The sequence below is a fragment of the Pseudorca crassidens genome, chromosome 9, assembly GCF_039906515.1.
Source record: "Pseudorca crassidens isolate mPseCra1 chromosome 9, mPseCra1.hap1, whole genome shotgun sequence".
Lineage (NCBI taxonomy): Eukaryota > Metazoa > Chordata > Mammalia > Artiodactyla > Delphinidae > Pseudorca > Pseudorca crassidens.
The window spans coordinates 4666558-4679444 of NC_090304.1; the positions used below are offsets into that span (position 1 = coordinate 4666558).

Below are 12887 nucleotides of genomic sequence, written 5' to 3' on the forward strand. Positions count from 1 at the left end.
GGCGTCGGGCTGCACACACGAAGGGCAGGGCTCGGGAAGGGCCGGCTGAGTCCCGGGCACGGGAGAAGCTACTCGGTCAGCTGTCTCCCTCCTGCTCCCAGGGGCCCACGGCTCAAATCCATCAAATACGAATACGTGTCACGCCAATATCGCTGCAGTGACACGCACACCAGGCGTGGCCCCTCACTCCCCCAGGCCCTGGGGAAGGTGTCCCGAGACCCGCGGTGCCCGAGAACCCCTGCCCCTCCCTCACCAACATCGAGGCCCCACTGGCCAGCGGGGACTGCGGGTTCCCTCCGGGCCTCCCTCAAGGGCCAGGAGAGGCAGCCTGCCACCGCTGCACACCTCCACCCACGATGCGCAGATGCAGCAGAAACCAGCCTCCTGCAGCCGCCCGCCAAGCAGTTCATCGGGGGAGGCCAGCCCCTGTGTCACCGGAGGCGGGAGCCCCAGTGCCCGCGGCCCCCAGGCCCGGCCAGACGCCGAGCGCTCACCGCCCGCCCGAGAGCGCGCCTCGGCCCGTCTCAGACTTTACCGCAGGACTTACCAGCAGGACGGCGGTGAGCAGCCCGTCGAACACATTGCTGGAGGAGACCATGTACCCCCGCAGGCCCAGGGCAAACACCTTGAGCAGCATCTCCAGCAGGTAGTACAGGATGAAGACGCAGCTGAGAATCTGAAAAGGGAGAAGCGGGACCCGGCGTTCAGTTCCGGTGCCGCCCCTGCGCCCTGCCCTGCCCCCCACTGCAATGGGGCCCAGGAGAGATCCACGCGGCTTGGACGCCACAGGGCCCCTTGGACCCCGCCCTGCTGCACACGGGGGCTGGCCGGGAAGCAGACAGCCCCGCCCCTGCCGGAGCCACGTGACCCTCTCCTCGGGCCCCCCTGGGCTGCTCTTCCCGACACCCCCGCAGCCCCAGACACGGGCATCTTCAGAGCCCCCTTCTTGACCCATAGCCTCTCCTGGAGTGACCTGCACCCCGTGCACGGCTTCAACAACAATTCACACGTCTGCACCCCCCGACCCAGACTCCCCCCACCATCCGACGGGCCCTCAACCCCCCAGGCCCGGTGTCTCCCAACCCCACATCATTTCTAGGCTGGCAGGGCCTGGGTCACCCACACCTCCTCGGGGGTCTCCGCCTCCAACCTGGCCCCTCTGGTCCAATCTCCTGGGGACACCGGGCAGTGTCCTTCCCTGACGGAACCTCCTGGCTCCCAGCAGCATCCTCGCAGTCGCTGGGGGTGTGTTTAGGAGGCCTCATCAGCAAAGCTGGTCTCAGGCTACGGGGTCACTGTCTTTTTTGAAGCCAGTAAATAAAGTATCAAGTAGCTCTTCCCTTAAAGGGGGCTACGTCGCGGTGGGGTGACGGGGCCACGGGGTCATCTGAGCCCTGCGGTCACCTTGCCCAGTGTCCAGCCTAAATTCTATATTCTTAGCCAATGCTGTCTCATTCACACCTACACAGAGATCACCGTTAAAGGCAGAAGAATAAACATTATGAGCAGTTATCAAGGGGCATAAAAGGATGGAATTCTGCAGTCACCTCAAGAACCCTACGTGGCACTGATCTGACCAGAAGTCTCTCATAAGCAACCAAGCTGACTCAAGTGCTTAAAAAAACTATTGTCCGGGCTTCCCTGGTGGCGCAGCGGTTGAGAGTCCGCCTGCCGACGCAGGGGACACGGGTTCGTGCCCCGGTCCGGGAAGATCCCACGTGCCGCGGAGCGGCTGGGCCCGTGAGCCATGGCCGCTGAGCCTGCGCGTCCGGAGCCTGTGCTCCGCAACGGGAGAGGCCATAGCAGTGAGAGGCCCGCGTACCACAAAAAAAAAAAAAAGAAAAACTATTGTTAAAAAAGATGAAATACAGGTCAGCTGTATCCAACTTGACATTTGTCAGGAATAAAAACCAGCCACCTCTGCAATATGTTATTCACACAGAGGAGACTGAACAATTCCTGTCGAATCCAGCAAAAAAAAAAAAAAAAATTAGGAAAGTAGAAAATTTGATTTTAAGTGTAAAATAGAGGAATTTCAAACGGCAGGCCAAGAAGCCATTTCCTCAGTTTTGATGCTGTAAGTTTAACTCTGTGTTTAACATACATGACCTGATGTGTCACTTTTTAATTGGACAAATCAAGCTTTTCTTATATAATTAGAGAACGTTCAATGGTTTTCATCAACTTAATATCATTCATAATATTTTTCATTAAAATAAGCTTTAAAATACATGCTTTGTGAAGGTCTGGCATTATGGGGGCGGGGACGGCGTGTACAGCTTTTTGCTTAAAATCCAAAACGGAAAAATTGTTTTTAAGTTCCTAAGGTGTTTGACAAGACCTCAGAATGTTAGGAAAGGAATTCTCTCTACACAACTCTCCCTCCGCCGTCCGGCCCGCACGCCGGTTCACCCGGGGCTCTGCACGGGCTCCCGGCTGCCCTCCCATGGCCGGCACCCCGACCCCTGGGCCGTCCCTGTGATGCACTAGGACAGCCCAGCTTCCCAGGGACCTGGGGCCCCAGGTGGGGAGGCTGTGCCCTCTACTCCACTAACTCCCCAGCACCCCGCACGGCTGGAAAGCTCACCCCCAGCACGAAGTCGTCACGGTCCTTGGGCAGCACATGTGCATCCAACACCAGGAACACCTGTGGAGCCAGAGCGGACGGCAACTCAGCCCCGAAGCCAGGAGGAAGGGCAAGTGAGAGATCTAGGGGGTGGGAGACGCCAGGGCAAATCCTCACTCACACAGATGGTCACGAGGTTTCCAAGGGCCATGAGGTTGCCCAGGTAGTCAAAGTAGTGGTGGCCGAAGAGGAACTGGGCGCTCTGCAGAAACGGAGACCGGTACTCGGGCCGCGGTGGGTGCTGGGGGGACACACACGCTCAGAAACATGCCGGAGGTGGCCACGGCCACAGGGGCCCAACGATGCCTGTACCCCCTTATCCTGGGATTTGACCTCTTCCTACCTTACTTCCTACCCCAGGCTCTCCAGCCTAAGGAAATCGTCTCAAACACAGTAACGGTTTTATGCGCAAAGATGTTCATCACAGTCTTTCTAACACCAAGAGAGGTGGAAATAACCCAGACGGCCACTGATGCTGTAAGTAACCCGTGACGGACTATCACACAGTCGTCTTAAATGTATGCAAAGCGCCATGTGAAAATACACGTATAAATTACAAGCTAATAACTATGAAAACTCAGCACAGAACGAAGGGACCTCACACACTGTGACCAGGCTGGAGTGGAACTCAAAGGAAGGCAATTAAGCAACAAATACTAATGTGAAGACACCCGTCAGAACCAGCACTCCCATGCTCGGCACCCCCCAGAGCCAGGACAGAGGCGCAGGGCGGTCACCGCAGCGTGAGATGGACCGCACCTGCGCTGTCCCACGCAGGGGCCGCTCACTGCACGTGGCCACTTGATTTAAATTTAAATCCGCTCAAATTAAACACTCAGCTTCTCTGTCACGATAGCCACATCTCAAGTGGCATGAGGACACCCATGGAGCTCTGACCCAGCCCCACACTCAGACGCATGGTCCCTTGGTGACAACAGCCACAGCCTGACCCAGTAAGAACGCTCCCAATCTTCCCACAGTCCTCCACGTGGGAACTGGTGCCCAGAGGCACCTGCCCACACTAGTACGGTGTGGGTGCAGAGAGAATTAGGTACCAATTCCCTCTGCACCCGCACCCAACCCTGCTGCACCCCAGAGGGTGGCTTCCTGCTTGCCCAGTGACTGCAGACCACCTCCAGGCCGGGCAAACCAGCAAACGCCTCTGTCACCCTGTGGGCTGGACCACAACTTCTCCAAGGGAGTGTGAACCCTGGCCTTGGGGAAGACGCCCCCTCCCAACTCTACTCTTCCTCAGGCATCTCCCTCACCCCTCAGGTACCGCAGAGTTTCCTCGTATCTTACACTTACTCTTTCATCACAGTTGACACTTCTTAATGTTAAACTTCCCCTGCTAAACCCACTGTGTGGTTTCTGTCTCCTGCTTTGACCCAGACTGATATATTGGCCAAGAGAGATGTCAGCATTATCCATGATGTTTAAATGGTTACAAGAAGTATGGACTCATAGATTACCTTGTTATCAAGAAATCACAAACCTTGAAATGATTTCAGTGTTTGTCTCTGGGAAGGGGGACAGCTGGGTGGGGTTTTCTATTTTCCTCTACTACCTATAATGAATGACTGCTACGCTTTTAACCCAAAAAGCTTCTTATTAAAAGAAAAACAGACTTTCGGAAGCTGGCACAGTGCCTTCTCTACAACCAGTTAGCAAGAACCGACCAGTACTAGAGGCTAGGCTGATGGACAGGGGTTGGCCACACATGGGAGGGCTCTCGTGGAAGGCTCACGTTTTCCTGGTAGCAGCCTGCCTGCAGCACGCCTCTCTTCAGCAGCGATTCCAAATTCACAGGCTGCCAGGGCACCTGGGACAAGCCCCCACATGCTAACAATCCGTGAAGCACCTGCCTGCCCCCGTGCAATCAGCATTTCGGGGTAAGAGGCTGTCATAAAACCCAGGCAAGAACACCACAGCTCCCCAAACCTCTAGGACCCAAACTCCCACCTCAAATCACAATTCTGGACTTTAGACCCAGGGAGTTGTGAGAAGAGAGAATCTCCCATGGACCACACTAGGAAAGGCGTGGCCAGAGCAGGGGCGTGGTCAGGGCAGGGGCGTGGCCTGCGTGTTAGACCATCCCTGCGTCTGCGCCCAGCATGTGCCCTGCTCTGCCAGTCACAACCACAGCACCTCCTTTTTGATATCAACAGATCCTGATGCCAGAAGAGGAAGGGAGAGTCGGTTTTGGAAGACCCGGACCCAGCAGCATCCTACAGGCCAGCAGGCAAGTGCCCAGGGAGAGCCTGGCTGGCCCAGCGGACCCCACCGAGCGAACCCTGAGAAAGGAGCCCGCCTTCCCAGATGTCTTCCTGCCCAGGTCAGCCTGAACCCGGAAAAGGGCTGGATCGCATGACAGCTGCCGGGAGCTGCGTCCTGGGCCCAGCAAACCTCCTGCCCCAGGGTGAGGGCCACCAGCTAGAAAGGTGCTTCCTGATCTTCTACCGTCTGAGGACCCAGTGTCACAGTTTCTGCAAAATCTGCACCTGATGGTACATACTTACTATTTCCTTCGAGTCACCTGGAAGCAGACACTGTTGCCTAGCCTCTTCCCAAGAGAGGTGCGATGTGCACTAACATACAAAGTGTCTGCCTGTGTGTCCCTACTACCAGCTCCCATGTCCCGAGGGTGCCACAGTGAGGATGCTGCTGAGAACAGACATGCCACGGACGCACCGCCCAGAGCTCCAGGCCTAGCAGGGCCTGCCTCCAGGTGACCTGGAAAGACCTCAGGAAACCATGTTCTTAGGAAAACCACCTCTGACCGGGGCCTGAGGCCACAGAGGCTGACCACAAGACCTGGAGAAGCTGACCTTTGCTGTGGGCTAAGATGTATCCCCCAAAATTGTATTTTGACATCCTGACCCCCAGAACCTCAGATGTGACTGTATTTGGAGTCAGGGGGAAATGAGGTCACTGGGGTGGGGCCCTAGTCCAACGTGACTGGGGTGCTTATAAGAGGAGGAGACTGGGACAGAGACACACACAGAGGGACGACCCTGTGAGGACACAGGGAGAAGACGGCTGTCTACACGCCAGGGACAGAGGCCTCAGGAGGACCCAGCCCTGCCCACACCGGGATCTCAGACTTCCAGCCTCCGGGACTGGGAGATAATAAGCCCTGTTACTTAAGCACCTCCAGGCTGTGGTATTTGTCACAGAAGCTGAGCTGACTGACTCAACGGTGACACAGAGCTGCTAGGAGTCCGATCAGCAGGAGACGTCTGATTCCACCTCTTCACTCCGATCCCCGTTCGAGTCCGGCTTGGCCCTCTCAAGGCCAAGTGGCTGCAGTGGCAGCCCCCTCCGCTGCTCCCACGGTCTGCCTGTGAACAGCCTGGCTGTCTCTCAGCACCTCTGCCACCCCCCTCACCTACCCCACCCCGCGCCCCCGCCTCCCAGAAACCTGCTACGTAAGATGCAGGCGGTCCAGGGTCTTATGGACACAGCACTGAGCTGGATGCTGAGGCCCATTCGGTAACTTTAAAACTCAGGGTCGAGGACAACAAACAAAGGTTTTAGACAAACTCAGGAACCTCGCAGGTTAGGACACATGGGAAGAGGATAAAAGTCTATCACGGAGACGGAGAAAACTGTTTGGAAAGTTCCTCTGGGTCAAGACAACAGTCCCTGTGGTCTGTGAATTTCATGAGGTCAACAAAATCTCCCCAAGAGCCACACCATCTCTGTTCCCACGTATCATCCTGAGGACCAGAATCCCTGGGAAGGCAAGTCCTGGCAATGGTCACTAAGCGTGACCCAGATGATCAATGCCAACAGACACCGAGGACTTCCCCTAACCCCGGGTGGCCCTGGCACTGGGCAGGTGACTCCAGTCTGGCCCGTTACCTCTTTAATCACCCTTTTGTCAAACTCATCGAAGAGTTTCTGAAACTCGTCAGCTGACAGCAGGTCCCCACTGCGGGAATGCAGCTTCTGCAAAGCAGGAAAGCACAGGTCAACACAGCAGCTGGGCTGAGGGCAGGAGCGGGGAGCTGCCCCCAGCCCCACCCGGACTGGGCCAGCCCGGCTGATCCGAAATGACACCCACTTGACGCCCGGAGCCCAGAGGCACTGGCAGGGGAAGGCGGGGGGCAGGGGGACCGGTACCTCCGTGATGGCCTGTTTGTGGTCACTGTCCAGCTGGACTTTCTGAAGCACCTGCAGGAAGTCCTGGGGCTTCACCCCGACTCTGTGGGGAAAACGCCCCACCGTGAGCCCAGCCAGCTCAGCACCCTTGGGCGCCCCAACCTCTGGCCTGAGCAGCCCTAGGCGATGACAGGGCCTCCAAGAAGGAGCGCCTCATGGTCCTCCTGTGTCCAAAACCCCGAGACCTCATCTTCCACCTTAGAGAGGAGCAGCTGAAGCTGGGAAAGGGGTGCAATCCGACAGGCCCCGTGGCTAACGAGCAGGGAGCACTGAAGCTTCCCCCGTGACACGGCCTCCAAGCCAGGCGGCAGAGTCGACGTGTGTCCCAGGGCCCCTCTGGTCCCAACACACGAGTCACAGCACCAGGGTGTGGGAAGGGTGCCCCTGGAGGGGGACAGGTCAGAGCACACGGCCCCTCACGAGCCAGGGATCTCCAGTGGGTCACGAGGACACACGAGTTAACTCAGACGCAAGGACCATGGAAAGAAACCCTGGAGCCCAGGGACGTCTTCGTGATCCCAAAGGAGCCTTGCAACCTGCTGCCAGCAGGGAGCTCGGCACAGAGTGGGTGCTCAGGAAACACGCCCCCCCCGTGAACACCTCCCCCCAGGGCAGCCCCAGGGGAAGACGGCTGGAACCCCACACTCACCCCTCGGGGTGGGCTTCTCCCTCCGCCGTCATGGACGAGAGGACCTTGTAGGCAGCCCGGATGCCCAGGCGCCTCCGCAACAGTGAGGTCTGCAGAGACTTCTGCAAAGGGTATGGCTCTGAGGGGCTCGGCTCAGCCCTCTCCCCAGCCGCCCAGCCCCTTGTCCCCGGGCAGCCCCTGCCCACCGGCAGCCTGGGGAGCACCTCCTTGCCCTGTGGGCATCAGGGGGACAGTCCCCGACAACAAGGGCTGGTCCTGCCGATAGCCACTCGCTGTGTAATTCCCTAAGGTATGTGTTTCTTCTCGGCAGATTTGGGGTCCCTGGCCCCCCTGCAAGGTGGGTTTGGGGGTCACTGCAAGAAGACTGCAGCTCCCTCTAGAGGAGGCGGGGCAGGGGAGGGACCCCAGGGTGGTGCTGGGGACAGCACCTCCTGGGGGGCAGGGAGGGAGGATGGGCCCAGTCCCCCTCACCCACAAGAGGGAGCTGGGGCAGTGCTGAGGCCACTGCGGACCCTGTCCCCCCGGCCCCCCGCTGGTCAGCTTCCCGCCAGGCCTCCAGGGACAGCTCCCCTCACAGCCGGGCAGGGTGAGCAGCTCAGCTCACCATCAGGTAGCCCCGGAACTGATTGTAGATGATGGCCGTCAGCAGGTTCATCAGAAACAAGCTCCCTTGGAGAGGAAAAGGCCATGGTGAGTGGGGAGCACACGGGCAGGGGCAGAGTCTCGAAGGATCACCAGCGCTGGGGGCCCAGAGGGCCGACACGGGCATAGCAAGAAGGTGAGCAGCGAGAAAGGCCCAGATGGGCGGAGACAGGGCCTGGGGCCTGGGGGCCTCGTCTGCGGACAGGGGCGCCACCTGGCCTGCCCAGCAGGGGCACTGAGGACAAGTCATCAGTGGTCACAGAATGAAAACCACGGCCGGGCCACAGAGAGATGAAGTTATAGGACTGGGGAGGTCCCGCCGAGGCGCGGTCGCAGGGTCAGGGGGTCCACTGAGGTGAAGTTGCGGGGTCTGGGGAGTACACCCGGCCCCGAGGTTTCGGGATCTCGTCTGCCCCACGTGACCCTGCAGACCTGCCCAGACTCACCTATCAGGGTGAAGGCTATGAAAAAGATGGCGTAGAGCCGGTTCTTGGAATAGGCAGGAATCATCACTGAAAGAGATGAAAGGGAGTAAAACACACCCACACATCCAGCATCCAGTCTGATTCCCTTCGTTGTCTCACACCACTGCCTTCTCAACAGAAAGGAGGGCCCTGTGTTAGGAGAGCTGGGAGGTCTTCTTGTCCAACTCTGCTCCTCACGCCTCTGCTTGCACACCCACGGGGACAGGGAACTCACTACCTTTCAAGGATGCTCATCCTCTAGGCTTCCCCATGACCACGCCTCCCAGACTGAAAGTTCAGCTCTCCCTTGGGTGACTCGACTCACAGGACACGTGGGGACGGTGCTCAGGGTCCCGAGCACAGCTCTCCCCAGGTATGAAAGCCAGTGGCTACCCTCCTGGGAGGGCCTCTATGGTCAGTGACCATCCGAGCCCACGATGAAAGGCCTCAGCCAGGGCGGTCAGGCCCCAGCTGGGCCCCAGAGGACCGTGACCACCCCATCCTGGCCACATCCCCGGCCCGAGCGAACAGAGGCCCCCACAGCATCCCTGACACGGTGAGCGTCACAGCCACCGGAGACCCCAGGGCCTCTGACACGCGGTGCGGCCAAGCCTCACCCCACGGCTGCGCCGCCAAGAGGAGACCACCAAGGGCCCCGCTGGGCACAGCTTGATCCATCACCACACAAAGAACACCGTCCACCTCTAGCTTCTCAGGACACAGACAACAAGGGGAAGAGGAGAACGGAACAGAGAAAGAAAACTGGGAAGAAAAGGGAAGAAAACGGGAAAAAGTCGGAGAGGGAAGGGAAACTAGAAAAAGAGAAAAAGAAAATCAAGAAGGAAAGGAAGGTAGGAGGGAGGCCCCAGCATCACACCCGGGGCCCCAGCTCTCCACAAAAGGCCTTAGGGGCTCCCACCCCCGAGCTGGGCTCTCGGGCTCAGCGCTGACCCCGCCCCCCGCCCCGCCCCCACCCAACAGGCCCCTAGCCCGGCCCCACCCCCCCACCCCCCCACCCCCCCCCCCCGGGTCACGCACCATCAGGGTTGTTGGCGGTGGTGAGCAACACCAGGAGGGAGGTCAGAGCCTCGGGCAGGTTGCGGAAGTAGGTCAGCCGCTGCCTGTCCCGCCTGTCGTCCTGTGGAACAGACGTGGCAGTGCTGAGGTGCCGCCCGGGCCTCAGGCCACCAAAGCCCAGGCCCGGGACCCAGCAAGCCAGGACCACCCACCGAGGCTCAGCTGCCCCGGACCCGCACCTCCCCATCACCTCCCAGCGGGCTCCGAGCTTGAGGCCGGACAGGACCTAATGCAGGACCTCCGGGCCCGAGGGCCAGCGTCCGGGGATGCCACACACCCACACGGACACCAGCCACTGCAGCGGGTGAACAGCTCTCGGCCAGCCTGGCAGAGAGCATCACAGCCTAGACACAGAGAGGGCCCACGCGGGGGCCAGCCAGCCCGCTCTCAGCCAGACTCCACGCACCGTGCCGTGTGCTTTCCACCCCATGTGCGTGGAAGGCGTGGCGCCCAGACGCACAAAACCACCTGATCACTTGAGGAGCCTGCAAAGCCGCTTTCCCGGCTGCCGCCCAAGGGCCAGCCCCCTAGCAGACACCCTGGAACCCTCAGCGTTCCCAGGTCAGAGGCCCACCCCAGCCCCCCGCGCCCAGTGCACCCATCCGCACTGTCCTGGGCTCCGCGAACAGCAGGGTCACTGGACAGACACGCGGGGCCTGAGAGTCTGTTAGCCAGTCCCACACCTCACAGCCTAGGTGACCCCGACACCCAGACACGCACACACACACACACAGCACCCACAGAGATATACAGAGACACACACACGCACACACACACACGTGCACGCGCGAAGCGGAACTCCTCCCCGGGGGTCTGAGGGATGGTCTTCGTCTTCCCTCACGGGCAGCACGGCCACAACCCCCAAGTGTTGCCACGAACTCACTGCAGACCAGCCCTGGCCAAGCACCGGGAAGGATCCCAGGACAGAGGCACACGACAGCCCCGCCCTGAGGAGAACGGTGACCCCGGCTGGGACACGAGGAAAGAACACGGGACGGCAGATGCAAGGCAGGCCCCGCGGGTGACACCTCCGCACAGCAACAAGCTGCCGGGGGCCGGGCAGCAGTGAGGGGCTGGGAGGGAAGGGGGCCCACGCGGGGAGGGGAGGAAGCGGTGGGAGATGCCCTCTGGAGAGGTGGGCAGGGGCGGTGAGAGGGGCCATCCTTATGGCTAGTCTGAGGGGTCTCCATCTAAGTGAGGTACAGCCCTGGCCAAGCAACCGGCCCAGGAGAGGGGGGGCTTGGGAAGGGGACGAAGAGGCGGCCAGGCAGAGCCGAGGAGCCAGACGCCCTGGAGACGCGGCTGCTTGAAAGACGCCTGGGCTCCAGGGGGGGCCCCTGCTGACCTCCTGGTGGCGAGGTGGGCGGGCAGCCTAACCTGGTCCCCATCTCTGCCGGCCCGAGAACGACCTGGCGGATTAGCTAGGGGCGGCGCTGTCCATCACCCCGCAGGGAGCAGAGAGCACGGTACCTTCTCGCTGGGGAAGAGCAGCATTCCCAACATGGTGAAGAGGCACAGGTGGGCGGCCAGCAGCAGCCCAACACTGCGGTGAGAGCGGCACTCAGCGCCGGGCGGGCGGGCTCCGGGACAGCCGACCTGGCCGCACAGGGGCCTCCCCGCGGCCGAGGCCCTGGGCCAGGTCCCTGCTCCGCCCCAGACCTGCCGCCCTCCCGCCCAGGGAGCGTCCCAGGGGCCCAGGAGAGGCAGTGTCCCAGGACCCCCGGACTCTCAGAGGGGAAAGGCCACTTCCATTAACCCAGGCCGGACGGGGAAGGGTCGTCCACGTGAGTCATGGGGGTGGGGTGGGGGATGGCGGGGAGGGGAGGGGTCAGAGCCAAGGTGGGACGTGCCCGCAGGATGGAGCAGGGGGTGGGGCTCAAAGCAAGGTCATTTAGGGGGCCGCCCTGAGTGTGAGACAGAGACCCCCAAACGCCCACCCACCGGCCTCCCCAGATCAGGGGAGGGGAGCCCCCGCCCCGCTCTGCCAGCCCACCTGCCCCCAGGGCCCACCTGGCCATCTCTGGCAGCGACCACCTGATGCACTTGAGTGTCTTCTTCATCATGGAGGAGTTCTGCATCAGGAAGAAGGGGCGCAGAAGCCGGCGCACCCGCACGGGCTGGAAGAGACCAGGACCCGGGACTCTGAGCACAGCCACTGCGGGCTGGCAGACGGCACGCGGGCCCAGAGGCCCGATGCTCTGCACGAGGATGGCCCCGGCCCCGGCTGTCTGCGGGCTCCCAGCGTGCCCGGCCTTGACCCCACAGGCTCAACACCCTCCCCGCTCCCTCCCGGGGCCCAGCTCGGAACCCCAGCCCCCAGACCCGCCAGCACCGGGGAAGGGGGGTGACCAGCGTGCCTCTCCGGCACCCAGCTCCTACTCTGGCCGCGGCCAGGCGCCCTGCACGTGTCTGTGAAGCCGGCTGTCCTGCCCTCTGGGGGCTCCTCAGGCCTCCTCTCCGCAGCCCCCAGCCCCTCTGCTCGGCTCCGGGCCTCAGCCTCCAGCACAGGTGCACAGAAACCGAGCAGGAACCCCACACCTCCACTCACACACACACGTGAACACACACACACACACACACACACACACACACACACACTCCTTCCTCTCCTCCCTCCTGTCACAGCCAAACAGCCCTCCTCCCGTGCTCAGGACCCCGGCCCCTCAGAGGCTCCCCTCAGGGGCCCTTCCTCCCTCCCGCATGTGGACACAAACACCTCGTGTTTCCACAACCTGCCACTCGCAACCAAAACGACACTCGCCCCTTTGTTCACCCGTTTCCCGCTCCCACCCCAGCCAATCTGTCCTCCTGTCCAAGGGCAGGGGACCCACCGCGGTGACCGCCAGGCCTCTGAGCCCAAGGTCACCTCCCATCCTCCTGCCAGGAGGCAGCTGCCCCGCCCTGCGCCCGGCCGCCTCCTCTGTGCCCGACCGTGCGCTGGACCCCTGCGCCCCCTCCTCCTCGCGCCTCAGGGAACATGTCCTTGGGATTTTAAGGGTCACAACGCGTTCAATCTCCAACCCAAGCTCTCAACTCCAGACGCGTCCTAATGGAGGTCTTGTCTCAGAAACGAGAGGCTGATAGAGTCGCCTCCCGGCCCAGCCCTCCGGGGCTGCCTGGAGGCCCAGGGCACCCACCCCTCCCTGTCCCACTGGCCGCCGCACTCGGCACCGCCATCCCCACCCCCACCCCCACCCGCTCAGCGGGCTGCTCGCACCGGGCCCTTCCGTCCGGCCTTCAGTGCCACCTCCAGCGCTGCATGGGC

At 61.2% G+C, this 12887-nt stretch overlaps 1 protein-coding gene across 5 annotated transcripts in view; it reads right to left on the minus strand.

Moving 5' to 3' along the window:
• Positions 1 to 12887, minus strand: part of TPCN2 (two pore segment channel 2) — a 32010-nt gene that overhangs the window by 8635 nt on the left and 10488 nt on the right. For 3 of the 5 annotated variants that reach the window (XR_010945890.1, XM_067748000.1, XM_067748003.1), the window contains 12 exons: positions 11633 to 11739; positions 11093 to 11165; positions 9584 to 9683; positions 9163 to 9357; positions 8528 to 8593; positions 8044 to 8108; positions 7440 to 7540; positions 6752 to 6833; positions 6491 to 6577; positions 2748 to 2867; positions 2588 to 2647; positions 548 to 676 (listed from right to left, as the gene is read on the minus strand). Coding sequence is in view for 4 of the 5 variants with exons in the window: in XM_067748000.1 (XP_067604101.1) it covers positions 548 to 676; positions 2588 to 2647; positions 2748 to 2867; positions 6491 to 6577; positions 6752 to 6833; positions 7440 to 7540; positions 8044 to 8108; positions 8528 to 8593; positions 9163 to 9357; positions 9584 to 9683; positions 11093 to 11165; positions 11633 to 11739 (1185 nt within the window). In the remaining variant the exon portion in view is untranslated. The other 2 variants (XM_067748001.1, XM_067748002.1) reach the window with 2 other exon arrangements.